This window comes from Callorhinus ursinus, unplaced genomic scaffold (genome assembly GCF_003265705.2).
Source record: "Callorhinus ursinus isolate GAN/ISIS: 27379988/994484 unplaced genomic scaffold, GSC_fseal_2.0 scaffold2, whole genome shotgun sequence".
NCBI classification, from domain to species: Eukaryota; Metazoa; Chordata; class Mammalia; order Carnivora; family Otariidae; genus Callorhinus; species Callorhinus ursinus.
Window position 1 is genome coordinate 36,003,872 of NW_027397064.1, and position 26,837 is coordinate 36,030,708.

Genomic DNA, 26,837 nt, shown 5'->3' on the forward strand with positions numbered 1-26,837 from the left:
TCTGTTCCATCTAGGTGGCTCCTCTGTCACGTGTCACCGACGGAGCGCGCTCCCGCTTGGCGCATGCGCAGAGAGCATTCCCCAGCTATTTTTCTCCGTGGCAGCGGCGGCGAGCGGAAGTCCTTGGGAGCGCCAGTTCCGTCTGTGTGTTCGAGTGGACAAAATGGCGAAGATCGCCAAGACTCACGAAGGTAAGCCCTCTTCCTATGGTTATGTGTCTTCTCTGCTGCCTAGCCTGCCAAGACTCTATTTTCCTAGGTTTTTGCCTCGCTCTGTGTTTTTTTTGGTGGGGTGCTGCGCCCGCGCTTGGGGGTCCCGGTCGTCTCCTCCGCTCTAGCGGCGCAGGCCACTGCCCCACGTAATGGCGTCCTACTCATACACCGCTGGCAGGCGCTTTGTTCCGTGTTTGGGTCTTGTTCCTTCAGAGTTGCTTCTCTTTTCTGACCAGAAGGCCTCGTTCAAACGGCTCGCCAACGAGGAGTCCAGGGCAGGGGATCGGGGAAACGGGCGTGGAAGCCAAAAGTCTCACTCGCCTCTCGGAACTGTTGTCCGCACAGTTCGTGCATAGCAGAGTCAGGAAAGCATTGAAATACGGCAACCGATTCTCAGGCAACCCCAGATCGAGTTTAGCCTAACCGAAGCCCATTCCTCTTAATCTTGGCTAATTTATGTGTCTTCAGGCATCTAAAATACTTCGTTTTGTTGTTTTTTTTATACGAAGTGATTTGGGAATAAAGTCTAGTGGTTTTTCTTCCCTTGATCAGTTGTATATTGGTTTTTTCCTTTGGAGACTGATTATTGGTGGAAGGAAAGGCACATGATTTTTATTAATGGCCAAAGCTTTCGAGGTACTTGATCGTTTTATGGAATACGGAGAATACAAAATTAGGAAAATGTTGAGAATAGGCCGGAGTCCTTTAGGGAGTATCCAGTACCCAGAAATGGCAGGAAATAGGGTCGCTTCAGAAAAGATGCGGCATGGGAATTTGGAGGTGCATTCCTTGATTTCTGACGTGGAATTTGAAGTGTTCATCAAACACGAGGCTTCCAAGAGTCACTTTTATTTCACTCGTCGTTTCCAAGTGCCTAGCTCAGTATGAGTCTGTGAAGTAACAAAGAGTAAGGCCGTCAGAAGTTTTCCAGGCTAATGGGGAAACAGATGTGTATACGTTTTTCATTATTTTATGAGGCAAATTAATGCTTAAATAGAAATACAAGCAATATGTCGGGATCCTGGGTAACGGAGTGATTAATTTGTGCTTAGGACTATTTCATAGAGGAGATGACGTGTCCCTTGCCTAAAAGGATCAATCCGTTTTAAATTAGGGGAGCACATTTGAGCCTGAGAGAACATCTTGTAAGAGGCAGGGAGTCGTGAAAAGTGTGTTTGAGTAGTGAACTGTGGCGCTGCAAGGAGGGAAAATGTAGACGAATCTGGAAAGGTTGATTGGGACCAGAATGTGAATGACATCAAATAATTGTGTTACCCACTAGAACTGAAGTCCAGCTTTCTGCAACTTCTGAAACATGCTAATTAATTGGCAATGACTTTAATATTCTTCTTATTCTTGGCAGGTATTTAGATTTAAACACTGTTTTAACCCTGAAGGTTTTTTTAGGCACTTACTCTTCTGTCATTAGACTAACTCGGACGTACCTTTTGCAAAATAGTTAGAAAATGTAAAGATGTTGCTATTCTTGTTTGTTCAGGAGTAGATTGTTCATTTGGGGCATTCTGTGGCTTTGATTACTTGTTTATTGTTATTTTATCATAAGATACTTTTGGACAGGAAAATCAAAGTTTGGATCAGTTTTCCTGCTTTTTTTGAAACCCAGTTAAAAAGCTTTGGTCTATAGAAGATTGAAATTCACTGGCCAAATTTGCTATTTTATTTGGAATCATGCTGTCTATATGAATTAACTGATGCTGTAAAGAAAGCGTAGGAGTAATCATTTAATTTTGGGGCGCTGTGTACAAGACACTGTCCATCATTGTGAATATAAGGTAGAAGATGATAAATGTTCAGTGGAAGTACACCGTTAATAATTATATAGTTTCTTACTCCCTCATAATATTTTTCTTTTCTTTTCTTTTTTTAAGATTTTATTTGTTTATTTGACAGACACAGCAAGAGAGGGAACACAAGCAGGGGGAGTGGGAGAGGGAGAAGCAAGGCTTCCTGAGGAGCAGGGAGCCAGATGTGGGTCTTGATCCCATGACCTGAGCCGGAGGCAGATGCTTAAAGGACTGAGCCACCCAGGCTCCCCCCTCATGATATTCTTTTTAAAGACCTGTAGTCCTTTATGGTGTATCTCTGTTTCGCTTAATAAGTCGTCTCTGATAACCTGGAGCAGAATTCTTGGTGGGGTTTTTTTTTTCTTTTTGGTGCTACTATAGCAATTAATAAATATTATATTAGACTATTTCATTGTGTTAAGGTTTTCTCATCCACTTTGAGATTGTTGTGTATAGGAACTATATCTTGGTATCCCCGGTACCCAGTGCCTAATGGGTACTGAATATTAACATTTATTGAGAGATTATATTGGAAATATTAAAAGTTTCACAGGAAGAGGTCGCTTAAACTGACTTGTGAATGATTGGCTAGGTTTGGATACATTGTTTGGCTGAGATAGGTGGGAAGTAGGACTTATTAATATATTGGGGACCTTCTGAATTGAGAGGAAGAAATATCAGGTTAGCATCAAATTAAAGAAGACTTTGAACACTGAGCTAGATATGACTTGGCTCTCCAGTGACTACAGAATAAAGTGCCTTACTCCTCCCAGGTGGCAAGTTACTTCTGCGTTTTAGGAAAGTCATTGTTTGCAGTGTGAAGAATGACAGTAAGACCAACAATTCTTTTAAGCTAGTGAAGTAGTTGATAGGAGAACTTGAGTTTGAACCTCACTGGAGTGACTTTTACATTTTTAAAAGTTCACATAGTACTTGTTTTATTTTTGTTTTAGAGTTGTCCATCACGTTGCTTTTTTTTAAAGCTATATATATTTTTTAAGATTTTATTTATTAGAGCGAGAGACAGAGGGGGCACGAGCAGGGGGAGGGGCAGAGGGAGGGAGAGAAACCAACTCCTTGCTAAGCAGGGAGCCCAATATGGGGCTTGATGTGGGGCTCGATCCCAGGATCCTGAAATCATGACTTGAGCGGAAGGCTGATGCTCAACCGACTGAACCACCCAGGCGCCCCCATCATGTTGCTTTTTTAAGTAAAGACGATTATATAATCTTTTTATCCTAAGTAATGTTGCTTGTAAAGACTTTATTGTGTTTTGTAATTTATTTTTAAAGTAATGGGTGCATCAGTAATTTTTACTTGTATTTTGTGAATTAAATAATACTGTATTCAAACTGAAGGAGGTTATTGTTCCATCCTATATGTTCTTTTCACAGGTTATTAGTTCCCATCATTGAGCCAAACTGATAACTGTTTTTTTTATGCTGTCTTACTCCTTTTGAATATTTATTTCTTTTTTTTTTTTAAGATTTTTTAAATTTATTTGACAGAGACACAGCGAGAGAGGGAACACAAGCAGGGGGAGTGGGAGAGAGAGAAACAGGCTTCCTGCGGAGCAGAGAGCCCAGTGCGGGCGGGGCTCAATCCCAGGACCCTGGGGACCATGACCTGAGCGGAAGGCAGACGCTTAACGACTGAGCCACCCACGCGCCCCTTTTTTGAATATTTCTGTTAGGATCAGCCCTTAACCTCCTCTTTAAGCAGCCTGATTGTTTATTATCCTGGTGGCTTACATTTTCCAGTATTGAAGTCTAAAAAGAGCTAGACTGGTTCATATCAGTAAAATCTTTTGGACCTTTCTGCATATTAAGTTGTGTCAAGTGTATACAATTATTAATGTGCATAATCTTGCTATCCGCAGTTCACATATTGTTGACTTTGACAAACAAGGAAACACACTCTTTTTCCTCTTGGAATGGGGAAAATGGATTATCCTAAAATCTCATATATTGGCTTGTTTTGCCACTGTCTCTTGAATGGATTTTTGGGGGGGATCACAAAGCTGAAAAAGGTTTTTTCCCTAAATTTTTGCTTTTAGAATGTCTGGAATAGTCATCGTATTCTTCATTTTCTGAGATTTTTATTTTTCTGTGCTAAGAATACTTACTGTTTTGGTTTTGTAGACTTCTAGCGTGAATGTTGCTAGTAAAAATAAAAAGGAAAGCAAATTGCTTAAAGATTCTGAAAAAGATTTTCTTTTCTGTGTAATTATTTAAGAGTTGACTTAAGTAGTGCTAATTAGGGATTAATAACTTAGGAATTGACACCTATAGTGTTCAGTAAAATAATTTACCACCATAGTTAGTTTTGGGGCTTTGTTTAAGGAAAAGGATGAAAGTTGGGATACACAATATACTTGCTGTTTTCTGGATGTCTTTTAGAGGTGTCATATTTGAGAAATCCTTGCTCACAACTTGATTCTGCCTGTTGGAGAATAGATAACACTTATGAACCAGACTAAGGTGTCAGTAAGTAACATCCAGGGGCTGTGCCTCTGTAACATATAATGAACGGTGATTAGAACATTCAAAACAATCCAAATTAAAAATGAGGAATAAGGGGCGCCTGGGTGGCTCAGTTGGTTAAGCGACTGCCTTCGGCTCAGGTCATGATCCTGGAGTCCCAGGATCGAGTCCCGCGTCGGGCTCCCTGCTTGGCAGGGAGTCTGCTTCTCCCTCTGACCCTCTTCCCTCTCGTGCTCTCTATCTCTCATTCTCTCTCTCTCAAATAAATAAATAAAATCTTTAAAAAAAAATGAGGAATAAAAAGACACATCAAGGAGGAGAAAATGCTGCAAGCTGGATTAGCATTATCTGGGGCATGGAAAAAAGAAAAGGCACGGAAGTAGAAACCAGTAGAGAGACAGAATCAGTGGGGAGCAGTTAAACAGTTGCATCAGACGTGACCAGTGGTGTTTTGTATCACAGTTTTATATTTAGGTTTTAGTGTAAATTATAAACAGTAGGTTGGGGCGCCTCGGTGGCTCAGTTGGTTGAGCGACTGCCTTCGGCTCGGGTTGTGATCTCAGGTCCTGGGATCAAGCCCTGCATCGGGCTCCCTGCTCAGCAGGGAGCCCGCTTCTCCCTCTCCCTCTGCCTGCTGCTCTGCCTACTTGTGCTCTCTCTCTGTGTGTCAAATAAATAAATAAAGTCTTAAAAAAAAAATAGATGTTGCCCATCTTTTAAAAGACCCCCAATTCTGCATATTCTTTTGAAGTCACACTCAACTCCCAGTTAAAACATTTGATGTATTTATGTCAAAAATGTTTGTCATTTTAGGGGCACCTGGGTGGCTCAGATGGTTAAGCGTCTGCCTTCGGCTTAGGTTATGATCCCAGAGTCCTGGGATCAAGCCCCACATCGGGCTCCTGACTGAGCGGGGAGCCTGCTTCTCCCTCTCCCTCTGTCTCTCCCCCTACTCTCTTTCTCTCTCTCTGTGTCTCAAATGAGTAAATAAAATCCTTTTTAAAAAAGTTTGTAATTTTAATATTTATCACATTTTTTCTGATTATAAAAGGAATGTAATTTTTAAGAAAACGAATGGAAATCATTTTTGAATGAATTGAGATATCAAGTGGACTAGCTCACAGATTTTATTAATTCACACTGTTAATTAATGTCAATCTTCTAGGGAAGGATTTGTTCTCTGATAGTTGAAAGCATTCCTAGGATCAGAAATCTCCTTCGAAAAGAGAGGAATTTCAATCAAATAATGACATTTATTTTCTGTAGGTCATTGAAGGAAATTTAGTTTTGAAATGTACGTTTATATCTTAACGTTTATTAGGATTTTACCATCATTTAGCAAAATAAATAAAACTAGAATAGGGACAGTAATAACGAAGATTGAGAAGAATTGGGACTTTTAAGATTGAAGATATTTCACAAAAGGGCTAAAAAAAATTCTGTTTACATCCAGCAGAGGACTCCATTTCAGAGGAGAGAGCTTTTTTCTGTTGCATGGGATCAGAGGCCTTGGTTTCAAGGGGCTAGAAGAAGAACCAAGAATGAGAAAAAAGGGCAAAACTTAAGAGAGCCATGCTTATATATTTTTTAAACTTTTTATTTTTTTAAGATTTTGTTTATTTGACAGAAAGAGGGAGAGAGAGAGCACAAGCGGGGAGTGCAGGCAGAGGGGTAGGGAGAAGCAGGCTCCCCACTGAGCAGAGAGCCCGATGCAGAGCTTGAACCCAATCATGACCTGAACCGAAGACAGATGCTTAACCGACTGAGCCACCCAGGCGCCTCTTTTTTTTAACTCTATTGAAAACTGCAAACGTACAAAAATAGAGTAGTGAAATGAACCCCCCCCCATGTTGCACCTATACCTAGCTTCAAAGTTATAAACATGGGCCCACTTTTGTTTAATCTGTGTTTGGTCCCTTCACCCTTCCCATTATTATGAGGCAAATACCAGGCATATTATTTTATCCATATATTTTTCAGTGTGTATCTCTAACACGTAAAACTTTTTAAAAATACTATTATTGCACCTAAAATTAATAGTTCAGTTTTATTGATTGCCTTATAAAAAAATTTTTCCCAGTTCGTTTGAATCAAGTTGCAAATAAAGTCCATATATCACTTAGTCTTAAATCTTTATATTCCTCCTCCATCTTTCTTTTTCTTTGCAATTTATTTGTTGCAGTAGCTTTGTCCTGTAGAGTTTCCTATAGTCTGCAGGAACAGGGGAAGAGGGCAGAGAAAATACCCACGACACCTTCTTAGACTCTCCCACCACTACTGCTGCAATTAAGATGTCTGGAGACCCACAAACAAGGGAAGTGCCAAGAAAATTATTGGCTTTAGGAATGAACACGGTTCTGAAATCATACTTTAGGGTTAGGTTGGACCAGCCATGGCAAGGAAATCTTAACAAAGGATTTGCAAAATCAGGTGCCCCTCCCCCTATAATTTTAATGGCAATGAATGTACTCTCACAGTTCTTACATAGATATTCCTATCTGAAATAGTTTTGCTTGAGTCCTTGTGATATTCGTACCTTAAAATAGGAATACCACCTTGAGAAAAACCTCATTCTCGACAGTTTACCCTCAAGGCTCCTCCTTTAGTAAGGCTCTTGCAGACTCTCCGATACTTTTAGCACACACGTACACACGTGCGCATATGCGAGCAGTGGGTGGGGAAGAGGGAGAGGGAGGGAGATAGAGTCCTAAGCAGACTCTGTCCTGAGCATGCCCCACTAGGGGCTTGATGCCACGACCCCAGTCGCGATGTGAGTGGAAACCAAGAGTCGGAGGCTTAACCAACTGAGCCACCCAGGTGCCCCTAAATACAAGTCTAATACTTAACTAGTACTTTGATTTCTTGTCTAAGACATTTTTTTTTTAAATTAAACCAGTACTAGACTGCCAACTCTGGGGATTTGAAGGATGACCCATAACTTCAGTTTTAAGATTCCAAATCTGCTCTCAGGATAGGGAATTCCTACTTTGTTTTTAAGTTTTCAGCATCAGTAACTGAGTGTCCTATATATGCTCCCACTCCATAGATTTTACTGAAGATGGGAGGGTTGTGTGGGGAACAGAAATGAAGCGTTCATCTGGAAAGTCAGATAATTTAGAAATAGACATTAGATATATCTGACTCCTGATAACCCCCCTTTTAACGCCATAAAGCTGGAATTTTATTGATCTCACTTATCCCAGCTCCCAGCTGTTCTTCATTTTACTTGTTCTTTTAATTTCCTCCATTTCATCTCTCAAAATGATTCTTCCTCTGTTATATGGAATAATTCAGCTCTCTTCTGTTCTCAAACTTATGTAAGTAAACCCACCAAAAGGACTTTAAGTTTTTTATAAAATTAAACATACACTGCTTTAAGACCCAGCAGACTAGATACTAATCTATAAGACTAGGTATTTACACAAGTACTGTTAAATCCCATGTTTACATAAAAACCTGTACATGAATGTTCTATAGCAGCCTTATTTGTAATCTTTACAAACTGCAAGCAACCTGGATGCTGTAGTACATTGGAATACTACTTGATAATGAGAAATATTAATACACGCATCAAGAAGACTAGAATATTTATGGGTTCACATGGATTAGAGTGCCAGCTCTTGGCAGTCTTAACGTGTGGCCATGAGGAGTTCCTAGTCTCTTGTCCAGTCACTAGCAGACAGTATCCATTTTTCTTTATCTTCACATCTGAATGTCTCAACTACAGGGAGTCTGAATTGGAAAGGGATTAGGGAGGAACAGAGGATTTATTCATGTTGGTTATAATTGAAGTAGGAAGAGATTAGCATGAACATTTCCTCCTTCCTCTGTCTCTTCAGGTCTTTTATTTAACATTTTGGACTTCTGGTTATTCTTTTTGGTGTCTTCCCTCATTTTTTTTTTCTATTGTTGCTAATAAGTCTTACACATTTGTTGTCAGAAATGATCTTTAGTTTGTATATCAGAAAGTGCAGGAATACCTGCATACCAGTAGCTATAATTTGTGTGAGACGGCTTTGAAAATAAGAAATTAGAGACAGCTTAGCCTTTCCCAGAGATGCAAAATGTTTATAAAATTTGGAAAAGTTACTTTTAATGACTTCTACAGATTGAAAGTTACTTTTTAATTATGAAATAGTGTAACATACAGAAGAGTACAGGAAAAAATATAATGAACCTAATGTAATCCCATTGCTCAGATATACTGGTTCTTAATATTTTGCCGTATTTGTGCCACAGATTTTATTTTGTAAACAAAATATCACAGTTACCTTGTTTATAAATGTAATGATAAAATAATATTGAGTTTTCTAGTTTTTAATTTTGTCATTTGCATAACTGCTGAGTGTTGTGGAAGCTGTTGTCTCAGTTTTGTGGGTAATGTGACGTTTGTGTAAATGTGCTGCAGTTTACATTGCATAAACGACCCACGAGCTTTTAGACTTTTTATCATAGTTTCAAGCAGATATAGCACCTGGTTTGCATGTAAACATTGAACTATACAACTTGTAGAAATTAAGTAATGAACTCTCTTCAGAATTAATTGACTACAAAGAGCTGTCTAGCCGCTAGGTAATTTTGTTGCTGAATTTTATTTAATAGGAATCCAGTCATGATACAAGGCTTTTTATACAAACAAATTGGATATTTTGAGTACTTTTGTAATTAGAAAACTCTGTTGCCAGTCCTTACATAAAATCAGTAGGTAAGATTCAGTAGATGAAAGCAGTTCCTGAATAAATATATTATCCAAATAAAGGACTAGCTGCTGAAAACTTGGACTGGAAATCCTTTCAAAGGAAAATAAAACTGTGATGTATTAATGTGTGTGTGGAGGAGGAGAGTAAACTGCACAATATGTATGGTATGATGCAGTTTTTTTGAAACAACACCCCTTTCCTAGTTTTGGTGGTGGTGGTTGTTCTGTATGAGCTAGAAAAAAGTATAACATGTCCTAAATTGGAAATTTTGGTAAGGGCAGGCCAGGGCTGGAAGTGGAGAGTTTCCTGGGGTGTTTGTTGCTAATGTAGAAACCTGGGCTCTTCAGTTGGTGGTTCCAACTTAATGTATCTGAGGCCTGGATTCAGTCCTTGTAACAGGGCCCCAGGTGATTTCAGTGTAGGTTGTTAGTAGACTAGACTGATGCTGTAGAGGGGAGATTGCAGATTATTTGGCTGGCCTCATTTACCCATTAGTGTGTCCTGTCTGGATCCTGATGGCAGTAGCATATGTGGTCCAGTGAAAGAACCTATTTACTTAAAAGTGGGATCCATGCATCTAGTGTTTGTTTTTAAGCCTCAAACATTTCAGAAATGCAAATGTTCAGAAAGAAAAAAAATATGAAGACTTAATCTCCATTCACCCCTTAGCCAGTCTTGCTAACCACTCTGGTTTCTTCTGTATTTCAGGGCAAAAAATTCTTGGGGTGAGGGAAGGGACGAAATGTGGATTTAAAACTTTTAAAAAATACACTTCAAACAGAAACAAAAGTAGAATAGTAAAATAAACAACCCAGCTTACATGAGGATATTTCTGTTTGTGATTGATCATGGTGGGGACCCCTGGCTACCTGGGCTGCTGTAACAGTTTTGAGGGGAGAGATGCTGGAAAAAGTAGTAACTGTGGAGATGGTGGTGCTCTGGATACATGATAAGAATTTTGAGATGTGGTTACAAACTGGAGCTGCTCAAGTTCAGTGGTAAACCTGTTCCGTTATTTTGAGTTTCTGAGACTTGCTCCCACTTACTGGGGAAATGTGGTCCACCTGCGCTTTGGACTAGATAATGTTATTACATTTTCTGCTTTAAACCACACCCATCCTGAACTACAGAGGGTTTTCTCCCTTTGCTGAGGGTTTGGGTTGGTTATTTGCATTGTGCCATTTGAATCTTTTTCCTTTTGGTCCTTGCAAACTAGTAAATGAGCTTTTTTAAAGTGCCTAGTGTCAGAGGGTTTTAATTCAGTTGAAGGTAACGAGCTGGCAAGAGTTAATTCATGGAATGCTTAAGTGCTTCATGTTCATTATCTCATTTAATCCTTTTAAAAAAACACGTTGTAGGAAACTGGGACACAGAGGTGAAATAACATATTAATTGGTAGAGAAAGCCTTTATTTGAAGGCAGACATTTTGATTCCAGAGCTCAGACTTTTTTTTTTTTAAAGATTTTATTTATTCATTTGCGAGAGAGAGAGAGAGAGAACAAGGAGGGGGAGAGGCAGAGGGAGAAGCGGACTCCCTGCTGAGCAAGGAGCCCGATGCGGGACTCAATCCCAGGACCCTGGGATCATGACCTGAGCCGAAGGCAGACGCTTAACCGTCTGAGCCACCCAGGTGCCCTTTCTTCAGACTCTTAATCATGAAACTAATGTCATGGTGGTTGCAGCCAAACAGGGTAGGGCTCTGAATTCTAGGCTATAAAGAATTTAGACTTTATCCTTTATTTTACTCTTTGGAGTGTGATCCTAGGTGTTTAGGACATCACCTGAGAACTTACTAGGAATGCAGAAACTTGGGTCTGATCCAGGCCTACTGCATTTTAACTCTGTAGACAATTTGTTGCACATTCTAGTTTGAGAACCACTTTCCATAGTACTGTTTTTTCATTTCTGGTATTGTTGACTTTAAATGATCTTGAGTGTTGTTCTTGGTCCCTAATCAACATTGACAGTATTATTTTTTCATTTGGGGAAAGGTTTGGAATTCAACAGTAATTTAAATTTTGATAACCTGTTCTAATTTGTAGTTGATGAAATGGTAAGCATCTCTTCTGTGTACAAGTATTGTCTGTTGAGGGGAAGATACATTAAGTAAATCAGTACTAGGTATAGTTCTAACTCCTTGTATATAATAGTTATTTTAAAGTTTATGTATTTAGAAGAGTACTTTGATAATTCCTACTAGAGAAATGCATTGTTTTGGGTCTCTTTGGAAAATTCAAGTCTGTATTAACTTCCTTACAGATATTGAAGCACAGATTCGAGAAATTCAAGGCAAGAAGGCAGCTCTTGATGAAGCTCAAGGAGTGGGCCTTGATTCTACAGGTTATTATGACCAGGAAATTTATGGTGGAAGTGACAGCCGATTTGCTGGATATGTGACATCAATTGCTGCAACTGAACTTGAAGATGTGAGTTATTGAGTTTACAAGAATCAGGCATTTCTTTGATGAGCAAAAATATAAGGGAATTTTCTGTTTTAGTCATCTTATTTAATCTGGGAAGATTTGGGGGATTGGGAAATCATTCTTTTGGAGGATAAAACTATTGAAGGTGTCCTTTCTCTCTAAGGTCCAGAAACTTCCGGAAGTCATCACTTCTTTATGTTAAAACTTTATGAATCTTTATGTTAAAACTAGTTTGTTTATCCAGCAAATAAGCTGCAAATCATTAACTATTGTAAAATAAATCCTGCTTGTTACCTCCTAAGCTCTGTCTAGAGTAGCCAGCATGAGACGTTACTTTATTGTAGATAGCCATCTGTCCTTGCCACTTTTGACTTCCGATTTGTATTTAATGCTGTGTTTTTCCCCTTGGCATCTTTTTTTTTTTTTTTTTAAACATCACAAATAGGATTTTTTTATTTGTCACCATTAAATGTCTGACTTTTAAACAGATTCTTGGACTGGTGGCTCATATCCATCAGCTCGTTCAACTTTAGCACCAGTCTCATCCCCAGTAGCTTTTCCAGAACTACTACCTTCACCATGAAGCTCCATGAGCTTTCCCAATTCAAACTTGGGCTTCTTCAGCATTTTTACTTTTCTAACGAAGACATCATGAAGTGGATAAATAGACTGACAAGCCTTTTCTATATCTTTTCCGATGCTGTCTGGAATCAATTTATTGACCACTTCTTTCAAGTCATTTGTTTGCACCTCTCGGGTCATGATTTCCATCATCTTTTTCCGAATTTGACGGACCTGTTGGTGCTGAGCATAAGAGGTCTTCCGAATCTGATTATTGTGTTTTTTAGTAAAACCAACACAAAATAGACGAAGCAAATAACCATCGGTAGTCTTGACATCAACATGAGCTTCGATCATGGTCTGCCATTTTTTGACCATGGAGCACATTTTGTCACGGGTAAGATCCATGCCATGGAAATTAGTCAGGCAGTTTTTGCCCTGAACATCCTCAGTAATTAGCTTGAATTTTCTAAATGCAACTTCATCATTCTGCAAATCAGCAAAGCTCACTTCAAAATCCCTACCCTTGAGGCCATCAGATGCGATTTTGGTTCCTTGAGTTCTTGTGACTAATGTTTTTCCAATATTTCTTATATTGAACATAGCTGGTGCTTTCACATCATACCAATCTTTCTTAGAAAATGGATCAACCACTTTCTTCTTGGCTCCCTTTTTGCCACCTTTCGTAAGGTGCTTGTTCTTGCCGACCGCCATGGCGCTGCTCAGGGAGCCAAAAGGGCGGCATCTTTTTTTTTTTTTAAGATTTTATTTATTTGTCAGAGAGGGCACGTGAGCATAAGCAAGGGGAGCAGCAGGCAGAGGGAGAAACAGGCTTCCTGTTGAGCAGGGATCCTGACGTGGGACTCAATTCCAGGACCCCAGGATCACGACCTGAGCCAAAGGCGGACGCCTAACTGACTCAGCCACCCGGGCGTCCCATCCCCTTGGCATCTTAATAAGAATGGAATGTTTCTTGTTACTGATGCTAATGGCCTTTTTTAGTTACTCTGGAGGATGACCGCTTCTCGTTTTGAAGTGCATCCCTCAAAGTGTTTTTATATAGTCCACATAGCTTATTTTGTCAGACCATTCCAAACATCCAAATTTGGTGAAGTGACTGTTCAATTTTTGCATAATTCAGTAACGTTTTATGTATATAGATTTTATCAAACTTGTTTTTATGAAATGCAAACCACATTTTATTTTATAATTGGCACTTTTTTCTTTTAAGAAAATTTTTCAAGTTCTAAAGGTACAATTTCCAGAAGCTAAGGGGGAAATTTTGATTTCGTTTTTGAATAAAATAAACAAGGTGTTAAAATCTTGGGAGTTAATCCATTGTTGTACTTCTTAGAGTAGTAAAGTAACAATATAACATTGGTCTGTTTAAACATACTACTAGGGAAACAAATACCTTTAAAATTAATTATATTTTATTTGTGTGGTTAAAAATGTTTAAAAAAACATGAGTTAAAAAAACAAGGAAGGGCACCTGGCCGCCTGAGTCAGTAGAGCATGAGACTCTTGGGGTTGTGAGTGTAGAGATTACTTAAAAATAAAATCTTTAAAACAACAACAAGGAACCTGGAGAGTTCTAAATAAGCTGTTTGTAGTTTCCAAATTTGAAAAACAAATTTTTTTTCTTTTTCTTTGAAGATTTTTATTTATTTATTTGTCAGAGAGAAAGAGAGAGTGCACAAGCAGGGGAGCGGCAGGGAGAGCAGGCAGAGGGAGAAGCAGGCTCTCCGCTAAACAAGGAGCCTGATGTGGGACTTGATGCCAGGACCTTGGGATCATGACCTGAGCTGAAGGCAGATGCTTAACCGACTGAGCCACCCAGATGTCCTGAAAAACAAATTTCATTATGCTTTCTGTGAGAAAACGAAATGTTCAGGCTTTCTTAAAAGTCCATACCTATCTTACTTTAATTAGCTTCCATAGAAATCATTCCTTGTTTAATGTTTTTAAAAGTAAAGAGAACTAAATTTAATTTCTTTAAAAGGTTTGTGATTTGAAAGAAACCCTAGGTGTTTAGAACTTTTATGAACAAAGGTTTAGACACCACTTTGCCAGTAAGTCTTTTGATACCATGTTGAATCTGTATATGCTTTTTAATTTTTAAGTTCTGACATTTTGTTGGTGGCTTTTTGGTGGCATTTCATTGCAGGATGACGATGACTACTCATCATCTACAAGTTTGCTTGGTCAGAAGAAGCCAGGATATCATGCCCCTGTGGCATTGCTTAATGATATACCGCAATCAACAGAACAGGTGACTCTCTTCTTGTTCTTCTCCCCTTGCAGCCCTTTTTAAAAATTAAAACCAGAGTTTATTCAGTTAAGGAAAAAATGTCTCAATTCCTGTGGAAGCCCCCATATTTTAGAAATCAAGTTATTAGAATGTCTTGAGGAGAGTTGATTGGGAGGATTAGAAGTAGTACTTAGTTTATTTTGTTAAGGTAATCATTTCATGAAGAAAGGAAGTATAGAAATGTTGACAGTGTATATTGTCTCATTTCCCTATGTCTTATTTTTTCATGTTAACATCCATAAAATGTTAGAAGATATTTCTTTCATTAGTAGGTATTTATTAAACATTTTTACATATTTTCTAATGTTCTGGGTTTTGTATATGATATTCTCTTTGGTTATTTAATAAAGTAGTTATTAAATGAGACATACCTCTTTTCAGTATGATCCATTCGCTGAGCACCGACCTCCGAAGATTGCTGACCGGGAGGATGAATACAAAAAGCACAGGCGGACCATGATAATATCCCCAGAGCGTCTTGATCCTTTTGCAGATGGTAATTCTTTCCCACTTTTCTATAAGTTTTCAGGAATTTATTTGTCTTAAGTTGTCTTTAGCCCTTTGATTTTTTTTGGCATGCTTATGAATTTGCTTTTCTTTTTTAAAATCCCCCTTATTATAGATTTGTATAGATTTGGTTGAAGTCACAGATGCCATATTCTTCATCTTTATAATGCAAGTTTTCTTTCCAGGTAGAAGGACAAGAAAATAATGAGCCAATGCCATAGAAACGCAAAGGGTTAAAGGTTTTTCTTTTACTTTTGTTTTGGGTACGCTTTCTATACTTTGAACAAATGTGTTTTTCTGCTCAAAATACTTTCAAGCTATTGAAAGTTTTCATTCCAAATCCTAGACTTTTGGGCTTGTTACTTTTGAGAAACTGTTTCTCACATTAGAGCTCCCCCCATATTGCTCTAAATATAGTTTAGTAAATGCACCTATTTTGCTCTAAGCATACTTAAAGTTAAAACAAAAGTATGTATACAAAGACTTTGATATTTTTAATAGTTGGAGTCTGTTTTGCTAATTTTAGTGTGCAGGTCAGCACAAGGGGCATAGTGAGTGAGCCTGATGGAAGCTTTCCTCAGGTGAGTTTCAAAATCAGAATTAGGTGCCTGTTTCTTAGAATTAGATTCTGCTGCAGGTTTACAAATTAGACTTTCAGCCTGCATGAATTAGTAGGGATATTCTTTTTTTACTTGCATAATTGTAATTGATTTAAACATGTATGTCAGAATTCACAGGCCCATACTAACTGTCCTTAATTTCTTTCCTACAGCAGTACTGCTATATGCCAGTCCTGTCTGCATTCTTAAGGGTGCAGTTCAACACATCCTCTCTAGATTATGGTGAAAAAGTATTCCAAAGGAAGTCTTATCAGAGCTAGTGTCAGAAAGAATGACACTATCAATTGGGCATGATCTTCAGCATAGGAAATGTCTTAGAATTTTATTATTTTTTCCTAAATTGTGATGCTATACTACTGGTATAGCTGATTATCACATTTCTAAAACATAGTGTGCCTCTGTGAATCTTGTTCTGTACTGTTTGGGCTTCTTTAAGATATTCTGAAGTTTGAAAGCAAATACTGAAACTTGAACCAAGAGACTAACACATCTCTTTGTACACCACTTTTCTTCTGTGTGAAACATAACCGGTAGAAGTAATATATTTCAAGTAATATGTTTCCAGTTGTAATTTTTACTTTCTAAGAAAATAAAAATGTTTTTGGGTCAACAAAACTTAAAAAGAATGAAGCCCTTTTTAGTAACATGACATCAGAGTAAGATTATAGGTGTATTTTAAAAGTCAGATTTTCTAAACTATAACTGTTTTAGAACATTGTATGGAGAACTTATCTAGTTATAGTTATTTGTAGTCAGGATTTTAACAGCTTGCAACAGGTAATGTTTTGAATATAAATATCTTTCCAAAGTGTTACTAATGGTAAAGAGATAATTTTCTAGGCTTCTATTCTGCTGCTTGAAGTCAGAACTGCTGATGGAGACAAAGGCACGAAAGTGTACGTATTCCGGATTAGCAACCCAGGAACCCATCACTTCTGAAGACTCTAAACTGTGCTGTCATTTTGTTTTTATATGCATTAAAATATTTGTTTTAAACTGCTGTAGATATGTTTGTGTTCAAACAGGTTAAATTGATCAGCAAACTCAATAAAAAGTAAGATGTATAATTATTAAAGTTTTCCATCAAAAAATAAATTAAATGATTATGGAATAACATAATATTAGAGCAGGGCAGATAAAATCAATTTAACCTAATTATCTTTTATTTATTGTACTCTTGTCCTGTTGCTGTTCTTTTCTGCAGGAGGGAAGACCCCTGATCCTAAAATGAACGCTAGGACTTACATGGATGTAATGCGAGAACAGCATTTAACTAAAGAAGAGGTATGTGAACCTATTTTTATTTTGGTGGTTGTGAAAGAATGTAATAGAAAGTTCAAATTGAGAGACTTATGTTTCCTTTTTATTTGCTGCACAAGTAATATTTCAATAGTATTAATAAAAACTAAGTTGAGAAAGAAACTTTACCCAAAATTCTGCTGCCTCCCAAATTAAACTTTTCATATTTCTATATCCTTTTCCAGTCCTTGGCCCCTTGGCTGTCTGTTTGGGTGTGTACACGTATATGTGTACGTATGTGTATATATACACACACACAGACATGTATCTTATGGTGGCTATATCTATGGGGAGGATTGGTGGTGTGTGTCTGAAACAGACGGCTAAGGGAAAAGTCAGATAGTTAAATCATTCCTTGAAAAACCTCTAAATCTTCCATAAGATTCAGTTTGGATATGGGTGGAGAATTCTGAAGGATTCTTACTGGCCTGCAGTGATTGCTCCATTTCGTTCTAACAGTAAGCCTCCATAAGTTTATTACAAATATATAATTTGTTATATGGGATAAGTATAATAATTACATAGTTATAATTTTTAAGTTTCCACTTTTTGCCACTTTTCTATCTTACTACATAATCTGCATTGCAGTTTATGTGAGTTTTAAATAAAACTTTTTCAATGAAAGTATTTTGGTTTTCCACTGTTTTTAAAGTAGGGTGCTCTGTGTTATAAATTCCATAGTTGCTCATCTTTTGCGCAGAAAGACATTGTACTAGAAATAGAGAAAAGAAAGGGAAATGAGGAAAGGCACTCCCAGTGGCTTAGAAAGCAGAATGAGTGAAGACAATGACATTAAATTGAAATGACTGTGCTGATTATATATGAAAATATGTTGAAAAGGTTTTAGCAATACTCAGTGATATTTGAAATATTTGTAGAGAGAAATTAGGCAGCAGCTAGCAGAAAAAGCTAAAGCTGGAGAACTAAAAGTTGTCAATGGAGCAGCAGCATCCCAGCCTCCCTCAAAACGAAAACGGCGTTGGGATCAAACGGCCGATCAGACTCCTGGTGCCACTCCCAAAAAGCTGTCAAGTTGGGATCAAGCAGAGGTAATTTATTTTTATTTTTAATGAACGATTATTATTGTTTTTAGATTTTCCCTTTCACATGGAGTGTATTAGCCTACTTTTGTTGACATCAGGTGAACACAGACCAGGTGGCTCAAACAACAGACATTTATTTCTTCATAGTTCTGGAGGCTTGATGGAGGCTTGAAGTCAATATCAAGGTGTGTGTGCATGGAGAGAGCAAGCAAGCTCTTGTGTCTCTCCTAAGGACACCAGTGTTACCAGGTTATGGCCCTAACCTTATGACCGCATTAAATTACCTCACTAAAGGCCTCATCTCTAGATATGGTCACATTGGTGGTTAAGGGCTTCAACATAAGTTTTTTTGGGGAGAAGATACAGTTCAGTCCATAGCTTGGAATAAAGGAACATCCCTTTTGGAATATTAAAACATTTCAGTATGTCACATTGTGGAGGTTGAGTACAATATACTGATCTTCTTCATTTTCTGATGGATAATTTAATCATCTGACCACTGGTGTCACATGGGTAGTGCTACTGCATTTCCTTGGTCAGTTTATTTTCCTAGAGAACGTCTTTGTGGGTTGTTTTTATTGTTTCATTTGTTTAAAATTTTTAAAAAATTGTAAAATATTAACATAAAATTTGCCATTTTAACCATTTTAAAGTGTACAATTTAGTGGCATTAATTAACACTCACAATGTTGTACAACTATCTCCACTAATTTTGAAATTTTTTCATTACCTTGAGCAAACTGTAATCATTAAGCAGTAATTTTCTATCCCCCTCACCCCCAGAGAAAATTACAAACATAATACCTCCTTAACAGCTTTTTAGCTGATGACTTTGTTTCCTATTTTTCCTTTCCAAAGTAGAAACAACAAAAAAACTTACACCATTCCCACTGTGAAATCTGCCAGTATGCCTATGTCTGTTCTCATTTACTCTTTTCTTTCTGAGTTGTCAGTGCAGGTTGAACAGCTTCTTATATACTATTTCCCATCCCCTCTTAACTACTCAGAGACTTTTATATAACATCAGTTTTTTTCTCTGTACTTCAGGCTATTATCAGCAAACACTTTGTACCCATTTTCCTCTTTAAAAAACAAAACAAAAAAAATGCAGGAAACCATCCCTTGATCTCACATCCCCTTCCAGCTACCATCCCATTTCTGTGTCTTCACTGCAAAATGCTTTGAATGAGTTGTCTATACTTGCAGTCTCTGCTTATCTAGTCTTTTGCTTGCACCACTCCACCAAAACATCACTTGACCTCCTTTTGGTAGATCCAAGGATCAAGTCTCAGTCCTCATATCCTGTATCATCATATCATAGATTCTGTCATATATCAGTGGCATTTGCCATTACTTGATTCGCTTTTCTTAGGTTCTGGACTTCAGTCTCTCTTGATTCTCTTAATGCTCTCCTCACTGACTCCTGTTCCTCAGTCTTGTTTGCTGGATCTTCCTCACCTTCCTTTAACTTTGGGGTTTTCTAGTGCTCAGTCCTTGGACCTCTTTTCTAAGTGGAATCCCTAAGATCTCATTCCTGTCTTCATATACCATCTCTGTAAGACTGCTCCCAAATGTACAAATCTATGCCCTACATGTTCTGGGTTCTCAGACTTGACACTTCTATTTGAATGTTTAGTAGATATTTCAAAATGAATTTTTCTAAAATAAAATTACCGATTTTCTCTGTTCATTCACCCCTTCCAGCCTGTTCCCGTGTCTGTTGGCTCAAGCCACATCGTTGAAGAGTCATGTCAGTGTCGTCCAATAGTTACTCTCTTGTCCTAAATTTTATCCATAAATTAATTTTATTGTCCCCACCTTTAAATATATTTGGGATCTAACCACCATTCATGACCTCTGTCTCCACCACCCTAATCTAAATCACCAATTTTTTTTTTAAAGTTTATTTATTTTAGTAATCTCTGTACCCAACGTGGGGCTTGAACTCATGACCCCGAGATCAAGAGTTATATACTCTTCCAAATGAGCCAGCTAGGCGCCCCCTTAGTCACTGTTTTAGCATAGACTACTGCAGATTTATTTATAGACCGTGGCAGTATATTCCCAGACCCAGAATTGGGATATAATAAACCTAATAATTTCCAAACACTTTGAGTTTAAGGTAGAGCCTGAGGAGTTCCCATTTGCTTGCTGGTATATGAGAGGATTTGGCTCTTTAGAATATAAATTATTACTAAATTTATTTATTTATTATTTATTTATTTTGAAGATTTATTTATTAGAGAGAGAGCACAGGCAGAGGGAGAAGCAGACTGCCCTGCTTTAAAAAAAAAAGATGTCTGTCTTATAAAACTGTAGAGTTTCAGATACGTTTTCTTTCATTCTGCTTGTTTAACACAGCTCCATCCTAATCAGGACTGTGGGAATTACAGTGGATAGTAGAAAAAGTTTATCTCCTACCTGATCATCAGGAGGAGCAGTTGCCAAAAATGAAATTTTGAACAGTTTATGTGCTTCACTCACCTAATTGAAAATTTCTCAACCCTGAGTGACACGTAAATTTTTTTTTTTTTTTTAAGATTTTATTTATTTACTTGACAGAGAGAGATAGCGAGAAGCAGGAACACAAGCAGGGTGGGTGAGAGAGGGAGAAGCAGGCCTCCTGCTGATCAGGGAGCCCGATGCGGGGCTCGATCCCAGGACCCCGGGATCATGACCTGAGCTGAAGGCAGACCCCAACAACTGAGCCACCCAGGCGCCCCCATAGAATCTTTTTAAAGGAAAAATTGTGCCTTAAATTTGTTGTGGTATTTATGCAAATTTGCAAGTATAAAACTAAATAGAATTCTTGTGTTGGATAGGGCATCCAATTTTTTTTTTTTAAGATTTTATTTATTTATTTGACAAGAGAGAGGGAACACAAGCAGGGGGAGTGGGAGGGGAGAAACAGGCTCCCTGCTGTGCAGGGAGCCCAATGCAGGGCTTGATCCCAGGACTCTGGGATCATGACCTGAGCCGAAGGCAGATGCTTAATGACTGAGCCACCATCCAATTTTAAATATATAAAAGTATATTATAAAACTGGTGGAATATTTATGCATCTTAAGTACAAATTTTGTTTGGCTTACACTGAAGCCAACAGAAGAATCTGCAGAGTGCAGACAATATAGTATCAAAGTAAGGCACAATATTCTGTTACCATGGGCTGTGTGATACCTTGCATCACCTACTCCTTGTCTGTTTGAACTGTAATGGAAACTTTGATTACTTCACTCTACTTACAGTCTTTTTTTCACTAATCTTACCAGTATTAGAGTAATATTACAAATGTGATTGTAAATCTCAGGGTTTGAAATCGTGGCAGTATCTAGTTATAATTACACAGGTGGTCCAAAACATACTTAGATTAATTAAACACGCACATGAAACTGAAAAAAAAACACAAAAATAGTATTTCTTAGTGAGAACTTATAGATATATGTCTCTAAGCACAGTTTGGGAAGTATTGCTATAATTAAATATGAAATTTTTTTATTGCACATATAGACAGAGAAGGCTTAGTGATTTTTCTCAAAGTTATGGAGCTAATAGTGGTATATACAAGACTCACACCCAAAAATCCATTTTCTTTTTTAAGCTAGGGTTTTTTCACTGCTCCAAATTAAAACTTCACATTGTTTTTAGTCAAACATACTTGCTATAAAGTAGGTGTTTCTTAAACATGGTAATTTACTCTCATTAATACAGAATAAGACTAAAGTATTTGTTAGCAATTTTTTTGATAGAAATTTTCTAGTTATTTTTATGTGGCTGTGTAGGTATGTGAAATAAAGTGTTTTTTGCTTTGTTAAGACCCCTGGACATACCCCTTCCTTAAGATGGGATGAGACACCAGGTCGTGCAAAGGGAAGTGAGACTCCTGGAGCAACCCCAGGCTCAAAAATATGGGATCCTACACCTAGTCACACACCAGCGGGAGCTGCTACTCCTGGACGTGGGGATACACCAGGCCATGCAACACCAGGCCATGGGGGCGCAACTTCCAGTGCTCGTAAAAACAGATGGGATGAAACCCCCAAAACAGAAAGAGGTACTTCTAGTGGAATCTTGGTGTGTGTTTAGGTGAAATAATTGATTTGATGGATGGTATAGGAGGAAATCTGTTCACATCTCTAGTCCTGGGTAGAAAGGTAAATAATCAGTCGCTTTGGGGGGATAGATAAAGAACTAAGGCGATCGTATGCTTGAATTCTTTTCCCTTCTTGAAAACATAAAATTTACCATTTTAACCATTTTAAGTGTACAGTTCATGGTATTAAGTACATTTGTAGTATTGGGCAACCATCACCACTATTTATTTCTAGAACTTCTTCATCATCCTGAACAGAAACTCTGTACTCATTAAGCAATAACTTACCATTCCCTCCTCCTCCCAGTCCCTGGTAACCCCTATTTTCTGTCTGTATAAATTTGCCTAAATCTCGTGTGTGTGTGTGTGTGTGTGTGTGTGTGTGTGTGTGTGTGTATGTGTGTGTATGTATGTATGTAAACTTTTTAAAGCTATGGTTTGTTAATTCTTTATGAGATTACCTGTGAGAAGTTAAGGCTTAATAGTACATCTGTTACATTAAAATTTTATAAAGGATTTCTAATGATATGGGAGAATGCTCAACATATGGTGGATGAAAGAAGCAGTTTAGAGTTGTACATGTGGAGTAATCCACTGTACAGAGAAATCAGAAGTAGCTCAAGATGCATAAAGTGGCTGTCTCTGGGTTGTACCGTTATGCCTGGTTAGAAAAATGCTTTTGTTTTTCTATTCCTCAGTGGCTACTACATTTTTGTAATCAGTGGGAAAGAAACAAAAAGTAATATGGGAGGATAAATATGAAATGAAAATTTAAACTTTAAATGGGTCTCTATTTTAAGAATATCCTGTTCTTGAACTTGACCAGTTTTAATATGGTAGCTCTTTGAGAATAAACGGTAATTTTTTGACAGTGGTTAAAATTTATTTACTTTTTTTTTTTTAAAAGATACTCCTGGGCATGGAAGCGGATGGGCTGAGACTCCTCGAACAGATAGAGGTGGAGATTCAATTGGTGAAACACCAACTCCTGGAGCCAGTAAAAGAAAGTCACGTTGGGATGAAACACCAGCTAGTCAGATGGGTGGAAGCACTCCTGTTCTGACCCCTGGAAAGACACCAATTGGCACACCAGCAATGAACATGGCTACCCCTACTCCAGGTAGAAAATCTCCCATTGGAAATAATTTTTTTCCTGGAAATATTTTGAATTTTTTTTCTCTCAGGTATTGTGTGCGCTATTAATGCCTATTTTTAGCAAGAATAACTGGATTAAAAAGCTTTGGCTTGAATTTTTAATAACAAAGCAATTAAAACTAAAATTGATATTTACTGTCTTATATCCCAAGGGCCTATGTAATGATAGAGCCTTGCACTATAGGGGCGCCTGAGTGGCTCAGTCAGTTGGGCGGCTGCCTTCGGCTCAGGTCATGATCCCAAGGGTCCTGGGATCGAGCCCCGTATTGGGCTCCATGCTCGGCGGGAGGCCTGCTTCTCCCTCTCCCACTCCCCCTATTTGTGTTCCCTCTCTTGCTGTCTCTCTGTCAAATAAATAAAATCTTAAAAAAAAAAAGACTTGCACTATAGATTGTTACAGAAATTTGCTCTTTTGGTAGGTCACATAATGAGTATGACTCCTGAACAGCTTCAGGCTTGGCGGTGGGAAAGAGAAATTGATGAGAGAAATCGCCCACTTTCTGATGAAGAATTAGATGCTATGTTCCCAGAAGGATATAAGGTAATAACAAAAACCAGTGTGGTGATATTTAGGATGTGAATTTTATTTAAATGTTTTTTGAAGAAATTAATTGGTCAAGTTTGTATTGGCCCTGCCCAAATTTACTACTGCTATTCCATTCTTTTAGCTATTTCCAAGTATATTTCAGTTCCAAAAGGTAATAGAGATGAAAAAATGAATGACATGAAGCTTTTACTACTTTTGGAAGGTGAGAAATTATAAGGACTTCTAGGACCATACTTTGAGAACTCCTTCCTTGGTGGTATGGAATAAGCTTGCTGCTTTAGTTTATCAACAGTCCCAGAATTAAGCTCACATTAGATCATAGTTATTTTATTTTGTGCCTCCCAAGATTTTGTTTATTTAAGTTCCTGGGTTGCAAATGAACACAAAGAATATTCTCTTTACCATAGCAACTTGAAGTTTATTTTGAATTACAAACTTTTCTAAGTACCTGGGACTCAGGACCCATTTGCTGGTCTAAAGGTAGTCTAAGTTAGCTGGAACCTAGGACATCTAGATGGCTTTTACAGAGCCTTATATTGCCAGTGCCTGCTGCTTTTTAAGAGTTTGTATGTTTTTCCCCTTGTTAGGTTTATATTAGAGTGTTTTAAGTGTGCATGAATTTCTGCTTTAAACTTCTTATAGCCTGCACATAATGCTGTGGGAATAGACATTCTGCAACTTAACTGTTGTCTTCTTAATTGCATTCATTGATTTCCTTAATATTCCTATTCCTTAATAGGAGAGAAAAATATTTTTTAGTGAATCTTAGGTGAAGTTTTTGGTTTAATCAAATGGTGTATTTTATAGGGCTTCGGTAAATATTTTACTTTTGGTTTTTATTAATTTAGTTTTATACACAACTCATTTTTGTCAAACAACTTAAATATTAAGATTCTTTGCTTTTATAAAAGTGCAGAGATTTATTTGAATGGGTTTTCATTTTATTAAAATTAACCCTTAATTATGTGTACTTTGTGAGCTTATTTCCATTTATGACCTATCGGCTCATCAACATGTTTATATAGGTTAATGTTTGAAAGTGATCAGAATTTCATTAGCCTGCTTCAGGTATCTCATTTTCCCACATTCCTAATATTCTTAATTTATGTTTTAATTAGATGAGAAATATGAATGGTTGTCATACAGATTTTAAACATAAGATAGAAAGATGGGATCAATGTTAATTCTTGTTTCCAAGCAAAAGCTTCTAGCTAATAAACTAAGATTAAGTGCAAATATTAATTCATTATGTTATTATATAACATAATGAAACTTTATAAAGTCAAGAGAATCCTAAACTATCTTTTAACTGTACTAGGTACTTCCCCCTCCAGCTGGTTATGTTCCTATTCGAACTCCAGCTCGAAAGCTGACAGCAACTCCAACACCTTTGGGCGGCATGACTGGTTTCCACATGCAAACTGAAGATAGAACAATGAAAAGTGTTAATGACCAGCCATCTGGAAATCTTCCATTTTTAAAACCCGATGATATTCAGTACTTTGATAAACTTTTGGTGAGTAGTAATAACATACTGAATAGAATAACTGGATTAAAAATACTGCTTTTTATTTAGGACTTACAAATTGCAATATCTTAATCTACCTTTACATTTTCTCTTTTTACTAATAGGTTGATGTTGATGAATCAACACTTAGTCCAGAAGAGCAAAAAGAGAGAAAAATAATGAAGCTGCTTTTAAAAATTAAGAATGGAACACCTCCAATGAGAAAGGTAAGTACCACTTCACTAAATCATCAGGTTCATTATAATTTTATGTTAGGAATTTATATTTAATCTCTTCATCTTTACCAATGGCATAGTGTAAGAGAAAGAAAGGTATGTAATATGAGGGATTTAGCTTTTTAATCAAACAATTTTATGCTAATAAGGATGTTGAAAAATGGGATTCTCCTTTTTGTTCTCAGGGCCTTTAAAACATGCTGAAGACACTAACGTAATTAGATTTATGTGAGGAATTACATTAGTATCATATGTAATTTGAAGATGGACATTGCTTTAGCGGAAGTTAAGGTGTTTTGTGTTGTATCCTGTGGCTCCATTATTCTACTAAATTACCCTTTTTTGAATTAACTGAAAACAATGAAGTTCGGTTACAGGAGTTCAAACTTCAGAATAATTTGATGGGAATGCACTCATGCTACACTGTGTAAGATGTCTGTGACGTTTACACTAAAAATACTGTTATAGAAAATCATGGAATAATTTGCATGTTCAAAATGCTTAATTATAAAGGAACACACCTTTTACTTTTTTTCACCTCCCAGGCTGCATTGCGTCAGATTACTGATAAAGCTCGTGAATTTGGAGCTGGTCCTTTGTTTAATCAGATTCTTCCTCTCCTGATGTCTCCTACACTTGAGGATCAAGAGCGTCATTTACTTGTCAAAGTTATTGATCGAATATTATACAAACTCGATGACTTAGTTCGACCATATGTGCACAAGGTTTGTTCTCAAGTAGTGTTTCTACTGGTTGAATATTTTTTTTTTTTTTAAGATTTTATTTATTTATTTGACAGAGACACAGTGAAAGAGGGAACACAAGCAGGGGGAGTGGGAAGGGAGAAGCACGCTTCCCGCTGAGCAGGGAGCCGTATGCGGGGCTCGATCCCAGAACCCTGGGATCATGACCTGAGCTGAAGGCAGACGCTTAACGACTGAGCCACCCAGGCGCCCCCTGGTTGAATATTTTTTAATGTAAAAGGAATTCATGGATTTTTAAAACCAGCTTATTATATTTGCAAAATTTAAAAAATTCTAAAAAAGTAGTAACTGATGCATGCATTCACAGTATAAAGAGAAATTGCAGCCCCCAGCAAGACACTGAGTTAACCAATACTAAATTTACATGTCCTCTTAGACCCTTTTCTTTGCATTAGCATACATCACACATATACAAATGTATGTGTGTATATGTAGAAGGAACTTTTTGTCATTTTTACAGTGGATTCATATTCATATTTTTTCATTTGTTTTTATTGTTATAACATTAGGACGAGAAAAGATGTGTTTCCGTAGTACACCATTTAGTGTTAAGGACCCATCTTTCCGCTGGTG

General features: G+C 37.5%; 2 protein-coding genes across 6 annotated transcripts in view; one reads left to right on the forward strand and one right to left on the reverse strand.

Annotated features, from left to right (window-relative positions):
- The window catches only part of SF3B1 (splicing factor 3b subunit 1), a 54,008-nt gene that overhangs the window by 16,303 nt on the left and 10,868 nt on the right, over positions 1-26,837 (forward strand). For 2 of the 5 annotated variants that reach the window (XR_012374762.1, XM_025894142.2), the window contains exons 2-13: positions 15-191; positions 11,461-11,627; positions 14,353-14,457; positions 14,878-14,992; positions 16,828-16,907; positions 17,801-17,971; positions 21,779-22,016; positions 22,963-23,175; positions 23,630-23,751; positions 25,076-25,273; positions 25,390-25,491; positions 26,046-26,225. Coding sequence is in view for 3 of the 5 variants with exons in the window: in XM_025894142.2 (XP_025749927.2) it covers positions 15-191; positions 11,461-11,627; positions 14,353-14,457; positions 14,878-14,992; positions 16,828-16,907; positions 17,801-17,971; positions 21,779-22,016; positions 22,963-23,175; positions 23,630-23,751; positions 25,076-25,273; positions 25,390-25,491; positions 26,046-26,225 (1,868 nt within the window). In the remaining 2 variants the exon portion in view is untranslated. Of the gene's footprint in view, positions 1-14; positions 192-11,460; positions 11,628-14,352; positions 14,458-14,877; positions 14,993-15,043; positions 16,908-17,800; positions 17,972-21,778; positions 22,017-22,962; positions 23,176-23,629; positions 23,752-25,075; positions 25,274-25,389; positions 25,492-26,045; positions 26,226-26,837 lie in introns of those variants that run through there. The other 3 variants (XM_025894153.2, XR_012374767.1, XM_073880724.1) reach the window with 3 other exon arrangements.
- LOC112840729 (small ribosomal subunit protein eS1-like) lies at positions 12,060-12,921 on the reverse strand. Its single transcript, XM_073880800.1, has one exon. The coding sequence runs from the start codon at positions 12,897-12,899 to the stop codon at positions 12,105-12,107; it is 795 nt and encodes a 264-aa protein (XP_073736901.1). The 5' UTR covers positions 12,900-12,921; the 3' UTR covers positions 12,060-12,104.

Coding starts and splice junctions, on each gene's coding strand:
- LOC112840729 (XM_073880800.1), bottom strand. CDS start 12,899: ATGGCGGTCGGCAAGAACAAGCACCTTACGAAAGGTGGCAAAAAGGGA.